The sequence below is a fragment of the Danio aesculapii genome, chromosome 15, assembly GCF_903798145.1.
Source record: "Danio aesculapii chromosome 15, fDanAes4.1, whole genome shotgun sequence".
Lineage (NCBI taxonomy): Eukaryota > Metazoa > Chordata > Actinopteri > Cypriniformes > Danionidae > Danio > Danio aesculapii.
Window position 1 is genome coordinate 7356243 of NC_079449.1, and position 23813 is coordinate 7380055.

At 35.4% G+C, this 23813-nt stretch overlaps 1 protein-coding gene across 1 annotated transcript in view; it reads right to left on the reverse strand.

Moving 5' to 3' along the window:
- Positions 1–23813, reverse strand: part of clstn2b (calsyntenin 2b) — a gene marked incomplete at its 5' end in the record, with an annotated part of 106412 nt that overhangs the window by 10549 nt on the left and 72050 nt on the right. The window contains 4 exons of the mRNA XM_056473731.1: positions 932–1134; positions 11012–11160; positions 17852–18018; positions 23560–23722. Of these exons, the coding sequence (XP_056329706.1) occupies positions 932–1134; positions 11012–11160; positions 17852–18018; positions 23560–23722 (682 nt within the window). The remainder of the gene's footprint in view (positions 1–931; positions 1135–11011; positions 11161–17851; positions 18019–23559; positions 23723–23813) is intronic.

Here is a 23813-nt window from a genome sequence, read left to right on the forward strand (position 1 = left end):
TATTATTATTATTATTATTATTTATTTATTTTTTATTATTATAATTTTTTTTTTCGGTTGTGGAAACCATGATGCATTTATTTTAGGATGTTTTAATAAATAGTAGAAATTAAAAGAACCATGTTTATTTAAAAGAAATCTTTTTAAATGAAAATCTTTTGTAATATAATTATTTACTATCACTTTGAATTAATTTAATGCCTTCTTGGTTAATAAAAATATCTTTAAAACTTACTTAACTGTTGCATATATCTACATATTTTATTTGAAAAGAGCAAGAATAATGTAGTTTTCTGTGAGGACAGTGGACTGAGGGGTGTTTGAGATTTTCCAAAGGCTCACGTCTTGTGTTTAGTGTGGAGGTGCTGCGAGCGTCTGTCTTTTTATGATTTATTAACATGTTTTTTTGCATTTACTGTTGTTCTGTTGTTTGCCACCAAAAACAGCGTGACACCTGTGCAGTTTGTCAGTGAATAATGTGCTCAGCGCTGCGTTCGGGGACTTCGTTTGTGGGCTGTTTTCATCAAGAATGTTTCTGCTGCAGAAATAGTTCACCCAAAAAGGAAAAATCTGACATCATTTACTCGCCCTCGTGTCATTGACTGATTTTCTTTTGTGCAACACTGAAGGTAAAGTTTAGCAGTTCTGCTCCTGGCCGTAGGATGGATCCTGTCAAGCTCCAAAAAATGATGATAAAGCACCAAAAAAGTGCAACTTGTGTTCTACATTCCTAGTTTTATTTCACTTTATTTGCTGAAAATGTTGCTGTCAAATCTCACACTGATGCACAATGTGGCTGGTCACTGTGTAAAATGTAGAACAATGTGTAAATTTTAATTTGTGGGCCAGTAAATGATGACAATTGTTAATTTTGAGAGCAAAAAAAAACTTGTTTATATCAGAAATTTCTAGAACAGTTGTGTCTTTGTACCTGTGTTTGTCACGTTGTCGCTTTTGGTAACTGTGCTGATGATATGCAAATTTCTGAACAGCGATAGGCCGAGGGCAAGGTCGTAGGCGGGGATGGTGAGATGCTCCGCCCCACTGATTGTGATGCGCGCTTCACTGGGCTGCATTACCATGACAACTGCCTCAATGTCAGGGACGGAAATACACACATCCTCTCCAAAACACCTGCAGAGATCACAAACAACACACTTGCTTTTCAGTTTGGTGGGTTATTTCTGACACACACACACACACACACACACACACATGTTGTTTAAAATTATTGAAACAAATGGAACCGACTTTACTGGTGAATGGTGGCTTGGCGGCTGGTGACTTTAGTGAAAGAACTGAGATAGATATATATATATATATATATATATATATATATATATATATATATATATATATATATATATATATATATATATATATATATATATATATATATATATATATATATATATATATATAAAGAAATGGATATAAGGGCTGCTTGATTATGGAAAAAATCATAATCACAATTATTTTGATCACAATTGTAATCACGATTATTTAAAACAATTATGAGTGGGCCATATGACCCTGTAAATAAGCCATAAATGGGCCATTCCCCTTGTAAATATGCATTTCAAAGATCATTCAATTTCACAATTCTTAATATCGAGGCAGAATGGGATGAGGGGTGTAGCGGACATTTTAAAAGTGGGGGACGGCTGTATGAGATCATACCTTCATATAAATATTAATCGCCTGTTTCTAAATGGTCTGTCTCTAAAAGTGAGGGGGACCGTGATCACTCAATCTGTATTTTGTTAACATTTTCTTAATGGGTTGTCTTCAATCACATAGTTTTGGTGATGCGCAAAATTCAGATGGAGGGCAGGAAGTAAAAAACTAAATGGGAGACAGAGGAAAGTCTGTATTTTTGTGATTTATACCATATTTCATAGGAGATATAAATCTAAAATAAGCACATATGTTGGACATGATCCGTATATCATGAAGAGGGTTGAGTTTTGTACTGAACTAACATGTATTTGCATGTCATCAAGGCGGTACATACTGTATGCTATTACGTTACATGAAAAATACTACAGTAAATGCTATATATTTATCAGTTTACTATGCTACATATTCGGTTGCATTCATTAACAAAGAGTTGTATGCAGGGCTTAATTTGTGCCAGAACACTCCGGATCCGGCACCTCTGAAACCCCTCCCCCCGGGCACATTTTCTGGTAACTTGCCGGATATGTTACCCCGATCTGTTATGGGACATCTCAATTCACAAATTAAGCACTGGTTGTACACATTATACACTTCTAGTGGTTCAATAACATGTTTATTATAAATTACTACTTCTTGGTTTCCCCATGCACATATCTTCCAGACATCACGAAATAACAGATGAAAGCATACAAATGTGTGGACGCATGGTCTACATTGTTAATTTATTTTTGTAAGGGGGAAAAGTGCTCCACAATAATAACTGTCTAGTTTTTTTGTCGCAAAAGTTGCATTTCTTATTTGTTCTGTCGATGAACTTACTATCAACAAACATTTGCTGTTGCTGCGCATCTCAAGATTCACGTGACGCTTGTTTATTCTGCAGAAACGCCTGTTCAAGACTTTCCAAAACAAGATGGAGATTTCATTGCAGCGATTACATGGCAGGGTACGTTATTTATATTCTCCTGGATTTTGTATACGTGTGGTGGTGTTTGTATCAGATTTTTATATAACACATTAACATATTTAAACACATAGCTAGGCCTGTATATAATCTTTATTGTCACTGTCAAACGAATTATCGCGTTCAAAAAAAAAAAAAAGTTTGTACACATGGATGTATTGAATGAATGTTGATAACATGCCGCCTTCCGTTTTTCAGACAGTTTCTTAAACTTTTTTTCCCCTTTATGAGCAAAGACATTTGGAAGTCTATAAAAGCTGTTCGACATCTCTTATTTTGGCTGATTTAAACAATTATTAACAACATAAAACAGCTTATATAGAGAAGAACCACTTCCTGCCCTCCATCTGCGTCTCGTGCGTCATCAGTGATGATCATGTGAAAACAACCTATTTATAATCTTTTAAACTATTATTATTATTATTATTATTATTATTATTATTATTATTATATCACATTTTAGTCGATATTGCACAGCCCTATGCAAACTATACCTTCAAAGGAATTCCTTGAAGAAACCCATGAATCTTAAATGGATTATTATTATTTTATTATTTTTTTTTGCTATGAGTTTGTTTGCCATTAAGTTTTATTTTTTCCTTTAGGGCTGTTGTGTTTCACTTGACATTTTCAAAAGGGGCATAAAGTTAATTTGAAATCCCGCACGCATTCATTCAGAGGTGAAGACGTCTCCACTTGGATATAAATGATAAGCAGCATTAGATGGTGATTTTTCAGAGTGTAAACAAATGATTTGGAGCCGTTCCCGACTCATTACAGAGACTGCAGCGGCTGATAACTTCACACAAAGAGCAAAAACTGCACCCGCAGTGAATTAATAACACTTCGGCTTTCTTGAATCTTGCCGTAATGGGACTTAATAAGCTTAAAAGCAAAACACTAACACTGCTCGCTGGAATTAATTTGCAACTCCAGCGACAGGAAGCAGGAAGTCCATTATCCGCAAATGAACGCAGATCCGCCCCTCTTTAATTAAACGCGTCGTTCTTAATCCCGCCGCAAACAAACACTCGCATTCATCAGCACACCGGAAATGAATAGAGGAAACCGTCTGTGACTGAAGCTTTAGATATGCTGAGGATGAAGAGATTAATTCGTGCTTGACTGTGAAACAGCTGTTAGCTGCAGGATACTGTATGCTTAAAGGGGACCTATTATGCAAAAATCACTATTATAAGTGGTTAAGACACAGTTGTGTGGCAACAGTGTGTGAGTAAAACCAGCGTCTAATAGTAAAAAAAAATAATTTATGTTATTTTTATAATCACACTTGATTAAAACAGTCTGTAGAAACATATTGATTGACATTTTCCTTTTGTACGCATCATCAGAGGGTGAAAGCCCCGCCCACTAGTGACCATCTTTTCCTCTTTGGAATTGGAGGCTAGTCTTGTTTTTGAATCTGCCACTGTGGCTGCATTTACACTGCAGATCTTGATGGTCAATTCGGATTTTGTGACGAGCTTACATCATCTTTTATAATTGACTCATATCTGATGTCTGCATTTACACTGCACACGGCAAAGGCGCAACGAATAAATAGTGGGTAATAAAAGTGCTCTTTTCTCCTTTCCAGTAATTAATCTGTTTGCCGGGTAAAAAAATTTTTTTTTAATCATTTGACAAGTTGTTTTACTACAGTTTGAGTAGGGCTGGGTGTTATTGCAAAAAAAAAAAAAAAAAACTAAATAAAAATCACGATATCATGTTTCATATCATTCGGTATCGATAACTATTGAATATTTTTTAACTATACATTTAGGAATATTAGGATTTTTTGTTATTTAACCACTTTTATTTAAAATTACCAACATTACTAAGCAAATAGCTTTAATAGTCAAAAACTTAAATATTTAAACTAAATATCTCATCTCTATAATAAAATAAACAGAAGTGTTAGAGACTCTTAAACTTGATAGATAAAATGTTACAAAGTGTGTGCAATAGTAAAGGTAGATCAACATCTGTAAGGTGTCGATAATAATGATACATTAAACCTCAAACTCTGTAAATAAAACAAATTATGATGATAAAATTTGAGCTTTCAAGTAAAGGAACTAACCATCATTATTCAAATACACACTGACTGCAACATTACGATTTGTGAAGTTGAATGACTACATTAGCCAATACTAAAATATTTCAGATGGGGAGATAGTGGCTGGGATGCGCAAGAAAAGAAACCGAAAAGCCACTCGGGCGACATCCTTACATCCTTTTTTTATTCACAATCTCCTCACTGCTGCTATACGCCACTCATTTTCACGTGTATTTTCCACGTGGTTTCCCTGACCATTTACAATGTGCTTTTGCGCTCCCCTGGCGTCTCTCATAAATGGCAGACCATCAAGCATTTTCTCAAAGGATAACAATTGGACAAGCCATTGCTGCAGCTCCGATGCAAGTTTCTGAAGAAAAGTAAAAAGCACTGCAGGGTTTGGGTGCACAGTGTTTGATGTAATTAATCTACATTACTGAAATGTATATATTCCATACAAAGTGTGAAGCAGACTGGTTGGTTCTGTTTACATGAATAGCGGAGCGCTCAGGGCATTCAGAAAAGTTGAGATGTTTTAAAATAGGTTACTAGGTACTGTGACGCGAGCACAGAACAGAAATGACATGCTGTTGTGTAAATAAGATATTACATACGGCTGTTTAGCTTGTTTATTAAAAAGTTGTGATCTGACGCTATATAGAAAATACAATTAACGTGCTTTCAAGGTGGTGGGTACAGCCGTTGGGAGGGCGGGGCACCCCCCTTATATAATGGTAGGGGAAACACTGGAGACTGACGCTTTTATTTTAAAATAGGCGTCAGTGAATGACATCATTCACTATGGTTTGTAATGATGCGTGACTCTCATAGTGAAAATCCGATCTACCTGCTTACACTGCAGACACTAGGGCACGGATCTGATTTATATCAAATTTTCACATATGAACAAGGCTTGAATCTGATTTCAGTGAATTGAAATCCATGTGATTTTTTTTATTTTTTATTTATTTATATTTTTATTATTATTATTATTATTATTTATTCTTTATTTATTTATTTATTTATTATTATTATTTTTTTTCCCCTACACATACATGGGCCATATTCGATCTGTGCCACCTGGGAGAAAAAAATCGTAATTGGGTCACTTGAAACATGCAGTGTAAATGCAGCCTATGCTTACATATAGACATTTGTAGCTCTGCCTTCTTATGAAACACGCAAATCTCATTTGCATTTAAAGCGGCAGTCACCAAAACGGCACAATGAGGATCAAAGCCTAAAAAGGGTCCATTTCAAAGAGTTATAAAACATTATTTGTGTGATATTTTGAGCTGAAACTTGAACTGGAACACCAAAGACTTATTTTGCATCTTGTAAAAATGGGCATGATGAGTCTCCTTTAAGCTACAATGCGATTTGACTTGTTTCAGAATCGGTGGCTACTGAATCATGACCAAACAAACGTGCTGTATGGGGTCTTTAGCTCTATTTGAATGTTAATTGTAATCCGAACGCTTGCATGGATTTTCCCTGATGAAACGGCAGTTGAGTTGAATAATGAAGGATGGGATTCTGGCGTTAAGTAAACCTGGATGTTTGCCTCACATCTGTTTAGGCACAAGAGCAGATTCCAGCATGGCTTTAAGTGAGACTTTATTGTTCAGTGTTGAATATTTATGCATGCTTTTTTGTTGATCCAGTTGTGTTACATTTTAGATTGCATTAGCATTTTTAGATTATCATTTCTTTTTAGATGTTTAAAATATTTTTACTGTAAATGTGATATTTAGCACATGTAATGTTGGAAATTATGCATGTAGGACTGGGTGATTTAATATGTTTTACAATGATTATGAAGATAATTAGGATGAAATTATAAATTTTTGCAGTTATATTTAGTCATAAAGTAAATGTTTTTTAAAAAAAATTCAATGATATTAGTACAATTAATCATACATTTAAAATCTAAAAATAAGACTATTGAAAATTTCATGATAAATGCATAGAACAGATTAATACATTTCAGTTTTTCTGTATTTGAATGTGTACAAATTATTAGTTACATTATTATTTTATATTTTCAACTGTTTTATTATATTAAAAGTCCAAACTGTTAATTATTAAATATGATTGATTTATTGAAATTTTATTAAATGAAGGTAATATGTAACCAATATTGGCTATTTTCTGTAATCAAGCTTTTATTACACAAAGCTTACAATTTTATCAGTTCATGTGTTCATAACACAAATTAATTACCAAAATATTTATTATTATTATTATTATTATTATTATTAGCTATTATTATTCTCTATAATTGTATTATAGCATACCTGAACATTTATATAGGGAATAAATTGCCACATGGTTCTAGGTTTTGCTTAAAAATTAGAAAAAATATTATTTTATCAGTATTTTTTTCTTATTTGATGTTATTTTAAACTATTTTTTTTAGTTTTATTTGGTTATTCTTTTTATTGAAGTATTAAATAATAAAATACATAAAGAATTAAATAAATAAAAATAATACGAAATATCAAAATAATCATTATTATTGAAGTCTTCTGCTTATTTTTTATGAATAATAATAGTAGTAATAATAATAATAATAATAATAATAATTAGGGCTGCCCGATATTGAAAAAATCTAATATTGCGATATTTTGTTATACTGTGATGTATATATTGCGATATGAATACCAGATTACTTGAATATCTCTATTTTCAAAGAATTAAATCTAATAAACAAATTAAAACCATAGGTAAATTCAATAAAGAAAAAGATGCAACCGAAAGAGTGTTTTATGGTTTTCCGGGTCTAACAGTGTTCAGCTACAGTAATTGATTTTAAAAAATAATTTAATAATCATTATTTAAAGGTGGAAACAGTACGATTTCTTATGCTTGAATGTTTTTAAAATCCTCAGGTTTCAAAAACGCATGCAAATATTAAAATTTCATACAAACTCAACGCTCCATATCCTGCGATGTGACTATTGCGAATGTTCACATTGCGATATTGATGCCGAATTTAAATATTGTGCAGCCCTAATAATAATAATAATATGAATTTATCACATATTGCCCATCATTTATCATTTACTTTAGCAGTTTGGTTGATTTAACTTTAGATTCGATAGTTTGGTAATATGGAAATGGGCATAATAAAATACATTAAACACAATGTATATAACATAATCGATTATTATATCAGTTGCATATCTGATTTTGTGTTGCTCATTATTAAGAGTTGTATTTGCTGTGCTATGCTTGTCAACTTTGGAAAAAGTAAGTGTAAATGAATGGTGTAAATTAATTTGGCAAATTAACTTGTTACTAATCATGTCAAACACAACATATGGCTATGTCTTAATATAACTGTGATCTGCAGGATCTAAGAGAGGAGATAGACTTCATTTCAAGTTCTTTCTTGTTAATATAACACTTATATAATTGCCTATCCTGTGTGTGTGTGTGTGTGTGTGTGTTTATATGTTCTTATGCGGATTCCCTGTTGCTCTTGCCAAAAAAAAAAAACCTTTGCCCACTGCATGTGCTCAAATCTCATAGGGGCGGGGTCATAATCCTCTGGGGCTTATGAATATTCATGCTTTGCTTTGAATAATCACGGGGCGCCAGTGGCTGCGCTTTTGCTCCCAAAAAACAATTCTCTCTATCATTCCCTCTCCGTTTCTCTGTCTCTACATAAATATTGAATCTCCCTAAGCATGGAATATAAATTAGACAAGTACAGAAAAGGTTACAAAAAGGGTTAGTAATGCTCATTCTTGGGGTCAGAGAATTGAACTAGATACTAAACATGTGCTTGTTTTGCAAAAATCTAGCTGCAAGTAATGTAGTAATTTGCTACTGTTTTGGTTGTCGGTTTCCAAAACTCCAATGATCGATCATTGTTTCAAGGGGAGATGAAGCACTCAGTCAAGTTTACATTATTTTGTACATTGATTTCTACTTTAATGAAAATATATGAAACAAACTCGATTAATGTAACCATTTAGCAGAAAACGGCATGTTTTACTATAGATTTTAGACCTAGGGCACCGCTGTCTTGAAATATCGCTTTGTCTGACGTCACGGGGGTTGGTTCCGTTCCCTCAGCTGAACAGATAAAGTGGAAGTAAAAGACTGAACACGGAGACTGCAAAGCCTAATTTAATCCAATGTGTGAAGTTGTGGACGTGGAGCTGCTGCAAATACAAGCATCAGATGTGTGTCTAATATAAAAGTGTATATATATTTATTCTATTTTTCTTTTTTCCCTTTTAATTACCGATCATTTGATACGCTTTGCTCCACTCACTGTATTACGCTGGCTGACTGCTTGTATGGGTTTCAACCATGATTGTAACGGACTGAACACGGAGACTGGACTGCCTAATTTAGCCCAATGCATGAAGTTGTGGACGAGCATCACAGAGCTGGTACAAATACAAGCATTAAAGTGTGTAACATTTTTCTTTTGTTAATACCTTTCGTGTGATGCGCTGTGGTCCACTCTCTCACACTGCTCCAGCGCTGCCTGACGAGGGGATTTACATTCAGACTAATGCAACGATTAAAATCATACATGACTTCCCGCTTTACTAAGTTATGTCTTTGTGGATTATGTCAAGACATATCCTGGACCAGGCCGTATCCTGAGCAGCTGCTGTGGTGGTCATGGAGGAGTGGAGAGCATGAGACCGATTCCTGTGATGCTCCAGGGACAGACGAGTCTTCGCTGAGGTCCAGCTTCCAGCCTCCGGCGCTTAGACTGCAGCTCTGCACAAGACGTTTGGCCAGTGGAGAAATGGTCGTGCCCAAATGAGCCTGGTTTCTCTCGAGGTTTCTTAATTCTTCACTTTCGCCAGTTGGTGAAGTTTTTACCTTGCCTCTGTCGCCTCTGGCTTGCATGGTTCAGGACCTGTAGAGCTGCGCATCGATGGATTTGCTCTTCAGTGTTTGGACTCTGTAGTGATTATTAAACTAAACTGAGCTAAACTGAACTTAAACTTTGAATAATGAACTACACCATTTCAATTTACTGTGATCTTTTATGTAAAGCTGCTTTGACACAATCTACATTGTAAAAGAGCTTTACAAATAATGGTGAATTGAATTTGAATTGAATATTCCATCTTCATTTCGATCAATTAGATCTCTCAACATGAATGAAGGACGTAAAAACCTGCCATGTGAAAAAACGCGTCGATCTTAGTTTAGTTTGAACACTAAAAGAGGCGAGGGGTTGTAATAGTGAAAAGTGAAAGTACCCGCCCCCATTACGTCAGTAGCAGACCTTGTTGAAACCATGGTTGAAACCCATACAAGCAGTCAGGCAGCGTAATACAGACACACATCTAATGCTTGTATTTGCACCATACTTCAAATGCATCCTCCAGAGAATGCAGCCTCTGAAATGAGAGGCAGCTTTTAGCGATCATTAATTGGCTCCTGTACTATTAGGCGGGGCTTCGTTCGCCGTATTAACCATTACACTTTTCCCCATTCAAAACTGAGTAACATGTCTTGTGAAGTCTAGTCTTTGAGCTCAACCACTGTCACTGGCAGAGCTGTGATAAAACAAAACGCTATTGGCTGTTTTAAAAAAGGGGAGGAGCTGCTCTATCCCCACCCTCTCTTTGTGCTTCAGTTGAGATTGCATAAAACATCCAATAAAACTGCACATTTCAAAGCACTTCACGGGACCTTTAAAAATGAAAAGCAGAGTTAAAAGCATCCAATGTTGTTACTGTAAATAAAACCCTAATTTGCTATAGAAATATTAAAAGCAATATTTCAGAATTAAGGGATGTGTCTAGCAGCTGTAGTGGAGTTATCAAAAAGGGGTGTGGTCTTGTTGGCAATAAACAACGCTTTGTGACATACTCTTAAACCGTTTAGGACAATTCTCCATTTGTACGTGTCATCAGAGGGGGAAAGCCCCGCCCATTTGGGACCATCTCTCCCTTATTAACATAGGATGTTAGTCTAGTTTTTGAATCTGCCGCTATGCTGACACATTGATGCATTTGTAGCTCCGCCCACTTTTGAAAAGAGCACAATCTCATTTGAATTTAAAGTGACAGTCACCAAACCAGCACAATTAGGATTAAAGCCTAAAAGGGGCAGTTTCAGAGAGTTAAACATTATTTGTGTGGTATTTTGAGTTAAAACTTCACATACACACTCTAGGGGACATCAGAGACTTATTTTACATTTTGTAAAAAGTGGCATAATAGATGCTCTTATATGACTGTGTAATGACAGGTTTGATCACATTGGCATCACATTTTTTTCTTTATTTCAGAGCTGATGTGTTATGGATGTGTATGTGATCTTACTGCACTGAGGTGGAGATGCGGAGGTGACGAGAGCCCATAGTGGGAAACTGCCGAGAGTTGATGTAGGAAACTTTCCTCAGCGCGCCGTTCATCTGCTCCAGATCCTCAGCCTCCATCACCAGGACAGACTGAGCCGGATTCAGGTGAAACTAACACACAGAGACAGAGGCAAAATGAAGATGCGGTACAGTCAAAGCTTGTGTGTGCTTGAAGCGGAGCTGTGGGGAAATTCAAATCTGATGAAATGGTCACTTCTTGCATTGAGTTAAAATGATTACATAGTTTATGCTAATAATTTTTTTTTTTAATTTATTTTCTACAGAAAAAAAATGTAGAACAATTTTGTAAAAAAAAAAAAAAAAAAAAAAAAATATATATATATATATATATATATATATATATATATATATATATATATATATATATATATATATATATATATATATATATATATATATATATATATATATATATATATATATATATATATATATACACACACATACAGTTGAAATCAGAATTATTAGCCCCCCTGTTTATTTTTTCCCCAATTTCTGTTTGGGGCAGAGAAGACTTTTTTTCAACACATTTCTAAACAGAATAGTTTTAATAACTTATTTCTAATAACTGATTTATTTTATCTTTGCCATGATGACAGTAAATAATATTTGACTACATATTTTTCAAGACACTTTTATACAGCTTAAAGTGACATTTAAAGGCTTAACTAGGTTAATTTGGTTAACTAGGCAGGTTAGGGTAATTAGGCAAGTTATTATATATCGATGGTTTGTTCTGTAGACTATCGAAAAATAAATGTATAGCTTAAAGGGGCTAATAATTTTGACCTTAAAATGGATTTTTAAAAAAATTCAAAACTGCTTTTATTCTAGCCGAAATAAAACAAATCAGACTTTTTCCAGAGGAAAAAAATATTATCAGACATACTGTGAAAATTTCCTTGCTTTGTTAAACATCATTTAGGAAATATATAAAAAAAAAAAGAATTAATTCAAAGGGGGGCTAATAATTCTGACTTCAACTGTGTATGTATATATATATATATATATATATATATATATATATATATATATATATATATATATATATATATATATATATATATATATATATATCCTCCTGCCCACCGAATTGATTGACAGGCGCGTCGTCATATCCTCAGTTTGTTGATTCACGTCTGCCATTTTCAGCGTGAGTCGAAGCAATATCACTAAAGGAACGTCCTTGCTTTATTTTTAGATGCAAGGCTCATTGGGCTCAACACAAGATCAATATTCTCCACATTATCGCTCTAATCGGAATTATTGGTTGTTTCTTTAGGTAGGTTTGCAAACATGTGTACTTTTCAGTGAGTCTACCTTATACTTCAGCCGTTTGCATTTCTCGCGATCACAGAAGCTCCCTGTGATCTTAACTTTGTGCTGCTGTACCTGACGCAGCCCCATGCGTTTTAGAATTCTAAACATAGGTTTCTATCAGGGTACACACAACGGCGCTTCAAGTTAGCGGCTGGGTGCCGCGGACAGCCCCTGATAGAAACCTATGTTTAGAATTCTAAAATTCGTGGAGCGACACCATGACACCATGTTTCTGCCGCAACACAGAGAGTGTCTGGTGTGCCGTGTCACAGCTTAGAGCAGCGCATCCGGTGCCTCAGTCAAAGTTAATTCCGTGTGCGTGGTTATTGGTCTCGGTGTACAAGCTCGGCACTTGAAACTAGCACACATTTGGCTTTAAGACTATACCAGGACATAAATTATTTTGTACTAGGTTTCTGCTTGGGTCTGTGTCCGAGTCGTATATGTACGGCTGAATGCTGATCCTCTCACTCCTGCTCCTTCTCTCAGTCTGCCTGTCTGACTGTTGCAAACACAAAGAGGGTGAGCTCTTGGCTCCGCCCCTTTGTTACGTTGGGCAGGAAGCCGAATCTAATTTTCATATGAAGCAACACACCCCTAAAACGGCGAGCTGTGTGCACGCTCCCAAAATAACACTTCTTAACACATTATAATAAAACAATCTGAACTGTGTTTTGAACTGAACCTAAACTGGCACACTCAGAAGAACCATAATATTAATATTAAATCATAAAAAATGGGTAAACTATGTGCCCTTTAAATATTTATTTACGAAAATTTTGATATGAAATGTATAAAAACTGTAACAAAATAAAAATTCAATAATATATCTACCAAAATAATACACATTATGTTGGAAAATGTAAAAACAATACAAAATTTTGTTACAAGACATGCTTTTTAACTGAAATAAAATAATAATGTATATTCAAATATTTTTCAAGTAAATAGTTCTCATTTTTCTAGCTTTACTTGATGTATTGAAATGACATTAATAAAAATAATTATAAAAACGAGGAAAAACAAATCGAAATACAAGAACACAGCAAAGTGCTACTACTAATAAAAAAATGTTGACATACAAAATAAAAAAATCTAAATATTAAAAGGGCAGTTTGACACCCAGTCATTGAACTAGGTATTGCATTCCGGGATCAAAACACACAAGTGCAGGTTGCCAGATTGAGGACCAACATGAGCAAATCTGATGATCAAGCCTAAAGGCTGATTTAAATCGTGTTCTAAATAAAAATAACGACACACAATAGAAGAACTGAACAACAGAAACCTGACAATGATCACCTCAGGTAAACCTCATGTGCTTTATTCAGTGATAAATGCTAACAATGTGAGTTTAAATGCCATTTTACATGACATTTATTGCCATACCACTGAAAGCAGCAGCAGGTAGTTCAGCTGAGATCTTGAAAATAAAATAAACCTTTGGAAATTCTACTTTAGAACTGTGACTCAGTGCAAACCAACACATATGAGTGATTCAGCATTTACATTCAATAATGTTAAAGAGGTTTAATATGTATTAATTTGATTATAAATCTTACCGTGAGTGAGTGCATGTTCTGTGCTCCTGAATGACTGTATTTAAATTTCTGCCATGTTTTGTCTGGTGCAAACAGCCAAATTGCTTATCACTGCAAATCTTCTCATGTAGCATGTTGTTGGGACAGTAATTAATAACCTCATTTGGAACTCTAAATCTGCCACTCATTTCGGAGTCTGCTACTGTTCACCAGAGGTCACATTTCGGTCACGGACACGTACTTTGAGAGCCTTCCTGACTAAATGAATGAAATACGCTGTTTTCCAACAACATAATTGGCTATATAATTATACAACAATATAATTGGCTAAACTGACATTGGCCGGGTTAAAAGAATCAAACAAAGACAGCCATTGCAGCACATAACTTGCATTTTGAAAGCAGAATATCTGACTTCAACATTGTTTTTCAGATAAACAAGAATGCTCACATAGCATGTTTGTTAAATATCTGCAAACATATTATGGCATTTTTATGCTTCAGAAGAGTCAAAAACGTACATACAGCATCTTTAATAAAAACTAGTATATTATTTTGTATATTAACTGGTACATTTTATGTAATTCAGTAATAATGCTATGCAATTTCTTTGAATTTCATTCTATTTTAACTCTAGTTTAAAAGTTGCATATTTTTAATAAGGCAAGAATTAAAAAGCTATTCTGAACTGGGGTTTGAATGGAGCAGAATCTGGCTTGGAGATGATCAGAAAAGCTGTTGTCTGTCTGTAAAACCTGCTTTCATTTGATCCACAAATCTTCCCTAGAGCTTCTTCAGTACAAAAGCACAGAACAGAGGAAAGCAAAGCAGAAAATGGAAAATGTGCACTCAGAAATATCTCCCCTTAAGTCTCGTCTCTCTGCTTTTCTCCATCTCGTTCTGTGCTCTTCCTAAAATAAAGTCAGTTTCCGCTCTTTTTAAAATGGTTTAGTGATGGTGAACTTGCTTTATGGTTTCTATAGGCTGTATGCATGTCCAATTTGCGACCTTGAACAACTAGTACAGTAATTTTATTTTTTTATTTTTTATTATTGGCATTCACTTCAAGTGCAGCTCATTCATTCAGATTCATTATGTAGACACCGTTTCATAAAGCTAGAGTGTGTGTGTGTATACCTTTGTATTACTAACATTGTGGGGACCAAATCCGTGTCAAATGGAGCGTCTCAAATTGAAATAACAAACTTGATTGCACAAAAGACATAATATGTGAACAATTTCTTTGAGGCTCATGCCTTGTGGGTTGCGGGATGTCATTTGAAGGGCTGCATATTGACGTTCATGCAGTTAAACGTATTAAAAATAAAAAACAGCAGTTGGATCAAGACAAAAGTGAGAGAAGCCTAAGATAACATCACTTGAGATGCATTTCTTGCATTTATTCTTCTGTCATTTTTGGGATCTACCCGCAGAGTGAATAAGATCAAGATCGACTGGTGGTGACCACTGGTTTAGGGGTAGGGGGATTAAATGTACAGTTTTCATTCATTCATTTTCCTTATTTATCAGGGCTCACCACAGCGGAATGAACCGCTAACTATTCCTATACTTTGTTTTGCAAAGTTGATGGTCTTCCAACTGCAACCTAGTACTGGGAGAAATATATACAGTTTGTATAGTATGATAATAGTATTAAAGTTATTACATCAAGTCCACATAAAGATAGCTGTACGAAGTGTTTGTACTTGCTTATGTGGTTTACGAGGGCACAAACTCGAATAAGGTCATGGGTATTCCCAAGTTGCACTCTTAAGATGATTTATGAGGACATGCTGTGTCTTCATAATTCTAAATGCATAATGGGTTCCAATTTTGATCTTTAAACAAGATGTAAAATAAGTATTTTTGTCTCCAGAATGTGTCAGGGAAGTTTCAGGTCAAAATATCCATCAGATAGTTTGTTATATCCTGTTGAAAATGTCCATTTTTGGGTTAGAGGAAGTTGTAGCTGTTTTTGCTCCTGTGTCTTAAATGAAAATGAGCTGCTTCTCCCCACTGACTATCAGGAAATTTAGCTTCAGAGAAGAATAAATCAAGGTCAGATGTCAGGGTAAACATAGTAAAAAGACAGAAAACAACTCTGGACATGATGAAACTGAGACCCACAGTCACAAAAACAGTAAGATGATTAAACCACACACAAATGCTGTTACAACGTACACACACGTGCATTTTACACTGTTTTTGCACATCTTCTTGAGGCAGATGTGACCAGACACCCTCCAAATGAGTAAATCTGTAAAGAGATTCATTATGGCTTAGTTACGTTACAAATAAACCGGATTTAATGTCCACAAATCAGGACTCCTGTTGTGTGATTGAAGCGTCCTCGTTTATAGTTGTGTACACTATGCAGCTTCGGTGATTCCAGCTGTTATAAATTGTGTAGCCTAAAAAGTATACATATATACTGCTTTTTGAAGTGCTGTTCGATCATAAAGATTTGGAACTGATTTTTTTAATCACAGTTTCTTTGCAAATCCTGTCTTGTGGACATGATTATACGCATTACTATGGAGACGTGTTATTACTCACTAGTCAATCAAATCAGTGGGCGGGGTTAACAACAGTACTATGTCATGTTGCAGTGGGTCCCAAAATCACTATGATTTGGACCCTATTTTAATCTTCCAATAGTTGATTTTGCATACTTAATGGGGTCTTTTGACATTCACAATTGGTCGCATGTTTTCTGTGAGGGTTGGGTTTAGGGGTAGAGTTAGGGTAAGTAGAGCTGAAGATCTTTGCCGGAACCCGACGGGTTTGGGTGGGATTGGGCTTAATTTCTATCATTCTAAACTGGGTTGGGCAGGGCTCGGCCTTGCTCAGTAAATGAACAGTCATTTGATGCATTTCGATATAGCGCGAGAAAGTAATTCAAATCATTTGTTACAACATTAAAATCCATCCCTGCAAAGGTGAAACAAATGATGACTGAGAAGTCAAAAAGAGTGAATTCTGACTGCGGTCAGGCTACATTGAAACCGCTGTCATGGAAAATGGAATGGATGTTCTTGGCTGGTGAAAGATGAACAAACTATCCTACCCAAAACAGCCAGATCAGTACTATGCATCCAGGCCAGTAGCAGCAGCAGTAAAAGTTTTCAGTGCTGCTGGATGCACCATCAGTGAGTGCAGGACCGCGCTAAATACATTTACAGTGGATTCAGTAATGTTCCTCCACAAAAACACCTGGCCTAATCTTGATGAGTAAAGAATTTTCAAATTATAACTAAATATTAATTAAATCATAAATGCATAATGTAGCCAGAGTAAATAGGCTAATGCTGGCATTATTCTTTTATTATTCAGCTTCACCATCACCTTAAGGCCAGATTGTGAAGAGAAGTGGTGAAACAAATCCCACAGAGCCTTTATCTTAGTTTCATTATTGCCAAATACCTGTCATAATTTATAATTTTATTTAATTAGTTAGGGAAGACTTATTTTTATTGGTGTGTTGGCCAATTTAAAGCCCAAGTGTATTTACCTAGGCCTATTTAGAGTGCTGAGATGTTATAGAGGCCTTATTTTATTTCTTTGTTCCAACTTCCAAGTGGCCGATAGCCTACGTTTGTTATGAATAAGTTATGTTAAAATGCGTATAAATGACTCATTCTTGAAAAAAGGCAAGAGAGCTGTATGCGTGTGCACATTTGAATATTGTCTTGCTATAAACAGGTTATGGCTATTTTTAAAAAGCTGTCAATCAAAATGTACTTGTCGGGCTCGGGCCGAATTCTGTTGGGCTCGGGCCCTATCAGGCCTAACTTTTATGGCCCGATTACAGCTCTAAGGGTAAGGGCTTATAATAAGCAGGTTTTAACAGTGTAAAATACTTTATGCCTATAAAGAGTCCCTGTTAACCATATTTTTTGTGTATATGGGTGTTTGTGAAACCTTGATCCTCTGTCCGAGGTTTTCCAGAGATGTGATGTCCAGTCCTTCTTTGCAGGCCTGTAGGCAGGAGATGATCTTTTGGCTTTCGATTTTTCCCGGTCGTATCGTCAGTCCAGACAAACTGCCTCGGAAATACTGCGTAAACTTTGCTTTAGAGACCTCTCCACCTGCACACAAACACACACCTGCTGTCAGCCAGAGCTGCCAAATCCTGCTGATCTTACAAGGTTAATCAATGCACAAAATCCAATGAAATCCCAACAGACTAGATCTGACCAATCAGAGCAGAGTAGACTCTTGGAAAGGCGGGTTTAGAGGGACCAGATCCTTAAACCAACAGTTTCAGACACTGAGGAAAAGAGCTGATGCTGTAATTTAATATTCTGAGAAAAATACATAGTTTTTTTTTGTCCTGGGATGGATTAGTATAGAGATCCATTATAGCTTAGTTACTATACAAATAAACCTGATTTAATGTCCACAAATCAGGACTCCTGTTGTGTGATTGAAGCGTCCTCGTTTATAGTTGTGTACACTATATGTAACTGTGGTGCCCAAAAAGTATACATACATACTGCTTATTGAAGTGCAGTTAGATCATATCTTTAGATTTAAAGATATTATAGGTGTCTTTCAAAGCAAATCAGGAAATTTAAAACAGCATAAAGGGCCACTTTAAAATGCGGCATTGATGTAACTTAATAACCATGAGTGATTACCTGCATCTGTCTGCTGTGTTTGTGTCTAATGAAGCCTCTCTGAGTGTTTTCATCACCATAAGATGAGATTTTGAGCTTTTGGCGATGACATACTATTGTGTATCAGGACTGTTTGTTTATGTGAGTTTACATTGCTATAGTTTGGGGACAAATCTGTGACCATAACATTGGCTGAAGCACTACAACCCCGTCAGGATTCCCAGGCAAACAGATCAATGTGTTGATAGAGCCATAGTGGTCATGTTTCTGGAGAATGGCGATATAGGTCCAAACAAACAAGAACTGACCTATTAGTTAATGTCAAAGTTTAGGATTGAATGCACTCACTTTCCCCCCCTCAGGACTGTACAAAGGGTTGTTTTTTTCTCAAAGGCTGTGTGCAGAACCTCAAATTATATCTCTGTTATATACAATGTAGTGTACAGTGTTTCATTCACTTTCTTTTTGGCTTAGTCTCTTTATTAATCAGGGATCACCACAGCGGAATGAACCGCCAAATTATCCAGCATATGTTTTACGCAGCAGATGCCCTTCCAGCTGCAACCCATCACTGGGAAACACCCATACACTCTTATTCACTCACTCACACACACACACGCACACGCACACACACACTATAGACAATTTAGCTTACCCAATTCACCTATACTGCATGTCTTTGGACTTGTGGGGGAAACTGGAGCACTGAAGGAAACCCACGCGAACACAGGGAGAACATGCAAACTCCACACAGAAATGCCAACTGACCCAGCTCAACTAGCGACCTTCTAGCTGTTACCCACTGCGCCACAGCGTCGGCCTTTACTATCATAGTGTTTATTTTAGGGCTGCACAATATATCGTTTGAGCATCGATATCGCAATGTGTGTATCTGCAATAGTCACATCGCAGGATCAGATTATTCATTAAAGATGAAAAGATATAAAATTGTATTATTTTTAAATAATTTATGCCATGATTACCATATTATTTTGTTTGATTGTTCAATTTCTGAACATAATTCATGTTCATCTATCTATCTATCTATCTATCTATCTATCTGTCTGTCTGTCTGTCTGTCTGTCTGTCTGTCTGTCTGTCTGTCTGTCTGTCTGTCTATCTATCGTTTTGTCTGTTGTATTTTTATCTATCGTCTTTATTCTATTCTATCTATTTATCTATGGTTCTATTTATTGTTCTATTGTTTTATCTATTATTCTATGTATTGTTTTATCGATCTATCTATCGTTCTCTATAATTCTATTTATCTGTCTGATGAATTCCTTTTGTCTATCTGTCTATTATTCAATCTATCTATCTGTCTATCGTTCTGTAATTCTATTTATCTGTTATCCTGTCTTCCTTTCCATCATCCATTTATGTCATTCTGTCCATCCATACGTTTGTCGTTCTGTCATTACATCAGTTCATGATGTTCTGTCCATCCGTCTGTCTGTCTATCCATCCATCTATCTATCTATCTATCTATCTATCTATCTATCTATCTATCTATCTATCTATCTATCTATCTATCTATCTATCTATCTATCTATCTATCTATCTATCTATCTATCTCAGGAAAAACAAAATATCGCAATGACAGATTTGTCTAATATCGTGCAGCCCTATTTGATTTTGTATTTTCAGTTTTCATTAAAATTATTTTTTTTATATTTTATTATATAGATTACTATTTATATTTATATGATACCCTGAACCGCAAAACCAGTCATAAGTGTACATTTTTTAAAATTAATTATTAAACTTTTCATTGATGTTTAGTTTGTTAGGATGTAGGATATTATTTTGCAGAGAGAAAACTTTTTGAAAATCTGTTTTGTTATGGAAGTTAACATATTGACAATTTATTTACTTAATCTTAACATTCTAATGATGTTTTTTGGCATAAAATTAAATTGATAATTTTGACTACAATGTATGTTTGGATTTTTCCACAAATGCAGTCTACACAACATAAGCGGTCTAGGCTCAAATGAATATATAAATTAAATATAATTGCATAATTTGATTTATTTTTTGTTACATTAAAACATTCGGTAAAGGGGTTGCTTTAAAAAAAAAATCCCATTAGCTAACTGCAGCATTAACTTAAATCTTATAATGTCAATTATAATCAATGCATAAAAATTAGCTTCAATTGATTTGAACCGAAATATTTATACCCCTCGAGCACTGAAAAAGCAAATGTCCAGTCAGTTCTCACAACACAGCTTCTTTGTTTTCCTCCCACAATGCACTAAAATGCTCTTCTTAGTCGTCTCACTCTTGTATTTCTATCATTATGATATAAAGAAGCACATGGACACAGAAGGAGAGCAAAGGCAGGTCCACAGGTCAGATTGTTATATCTGCGCTCTGATTTCTGACCAGAGAAATATAGAAAAGAAGTGATACGGAAACAAAGAATAACAGTGTAAAAACAGTCACTACAGCTCTTAATTATTAATGGAATATTGCAGTTTTTACTTTAAATGATTTATCTTTACGTGTTTTTTTTTTGAAGGGGTCATGAACTGCCTTTTTTGTTTATTTTGTACTGTACTCTAAGATTCACTTTTAAAGATTGGACTGTTTATACACGTATAGCCAATTTCTGTCCTGTTTTGACCTCATGTGAATTTGTATATATTAATTTTTTTAAATATTCATCAATTATAAGAAGTAAATGCCCACTCCTGTGACAGTTTGCATATTTAAACATATTTCATAACTGTGAGTCCACTGATGTGGAATTTCTGCATGTCTGATGGCATGTATCCTTTGTAGATCAATGTAAAAAATGAAGGGTTCCACACAATCGATTTGTATTGGGACAACATGAAGGAATTAACTCAAGGTGCACTCCTTGAAAATAATTTTTTTGGCTCACATCTTGTATTGAATAATATGCTGACACAACTCTTATAAATAATAATAAGAAATTAAAATAACAATGATAACCTATGGATAAAAGGTCAACCAGGTGGTGATAATGCCTGTTAAATGGTTAACTTTATTAGTTTTTACAAATTTAAGTGGAGTAAACAGGAAACAATCAAGTTGTCCCCACCCCAAAAAACAATAATTGTGTTGTTCCAGCTCATTTTAAATTAGGTTGAAAAAACAGCAAATATAAGGCCCTATCATACACCCGGCGCAATGCGCGACACATTTGTTGTTGGCTAGTTTCAGCTTGGTGCAAGAGTCGTTTTGACATTTTGCACCACACTGTTTAAATAACAAATGCATTTGCGGTCATGTCTGCCCATAGGTGTTCTGGTCTAACAAAGGAGGTGTGTTGAGGCGCATTGCTGGCGCGTTGCTATTTTGAGGAACTTAAATAGACGATTCAATAGACCAGATCAAATCAGGTCTATATTCCAGCGCAGAGCGCGTTAGTTGTGCGCCTCTCACACATTGCTTAATACACACAGGATGTACAGCAATACACAAATATCTTTACATATGAAAAAATAAAATTAAGGATTAAAATATTTCAAAAATATATATTTTTCTGGCCTACATAAATATAAAAACCAAGCCTTCATCTCGGGGGGGGGGGGGGGGGGGGGGGGGCTTTTTCAGTTTATTCATGACAATTTGCTTTTGTATAATGTTATCAATATTATCAGTATTATTTATTATATGCATATTTATATTTGTTTTATTAAAAACAAGCTTAGATTTGCCCACCTGTCAGGTTTTAGACCATATGGGGCACAGCATGTGTGTTTGGGTATAACTCAGTTTTTTGACCACACTTGGTTATTATTGTTCATTTATTTGTTTGCTGGAAATTAGAACTGAATTTAGAAATAGTTTTGAAACAAATCTTTGCGCTTAATGAACGAAATTATGTAAAGGCTAATAGATATCTGTGCGTACAACACGTTTCCCTTTCCATGAGAGTGAAAGTGAAAGTAAATAATGAGCAGGCTCATCTCTCATTCTCGCACTGTAGATGCTCTGTGTATCGGTTTTATTGCTAGTGAAGTGTTCAGTTTTTCCACTTACAAAGTCCGCCATGTAAATAGCAAATGCACCGTGGCGTGACACAACTGACTCATAAAAGGAATGGGAGATGAGACTCTGATTGGTTTATTCTCAAAACACACCTATAACTCAACCCTGTTAGACTATGCACCATGGCGCAAAGCGGATTTTTCCGTCCTTAAAATAGCCAAAGTGGATTCTGACACGCCCTTAATGCGTTTGTGCCCTGCACTTTGCGCATGGATCATCAAAATAGAGCCCATGATGTTCAATGAACTATTCCATTTTAAAGAAAAAAAAACATATGTAACCTTCTCATAATCCTGAATATAACTTCAGCTCTCACTTAAAACTCTTGTCTGATTGCCGTTGCCACATGGGCGGGATCCAACTAGCACTCACATAATATCCACCAATCATAAGCCTTAAATGTCCAACTACTCAATTCCCCATTCAATGTAAAAAGCTAGTTACCTTACTTAAATACTTAAGTTAGATTCTTCCGAGGTGCATCCAGCTCTGAGTTCATCAACTCTTACCGGAGCTGTGCCTGCATGACGGACACTTTTAGCTGTACTTCAGCTCATCAAACTGAGACCAGCTCTGACAGTTGTCTCGTGTCGGTAGGAGGATTTCCCCTCAGCACACCAACTACAGTTTTTATACATATAAATAATAATAATAATTATTAATATTATTATTTTAACCGCATGGTAACTTGGAACTGTTAAGTTGACTTGGAACTGTTTATAATTATGCTTAGTTATTACTTAATTTTTAGGCAATGTGTTAACACTTAATCAAGTAAAGTCAAATAATCTCTTCAAAAGCAATGGGTGTACTCACTTTATTTATTTTTTAGTCATGCCCTACTTTTTACATGTCTCATCCAAGAAGCCATTTCACTTGAGTGTACATCACAATAGGGAAGAAAACACAGTTGGAACTTCCATTTCACGAGATATTGATGTCACATGCATATTGGCCACACCCAGAGCACATGTTAGACACACCCACCTTGCCAGCAGGCTCCAACAGTGAGCTGCACGTCGATCTGAGAGGAGTGAATGGGCCAATCGTCTGTTACCAGATACGGCTCGTACGTCACGCCGTCCACATACAGAGTCACCACTGGAAAGTCAACGCTGAGGACGTAATAATGCCACTCCTTATCACAGATCTGACAGAAAGACAGAGAATTTCACACCAATTTTATTAAAACATTATTATTATTAATATTATAGTCTTTATTTTATCAGGAAAAAGCACAT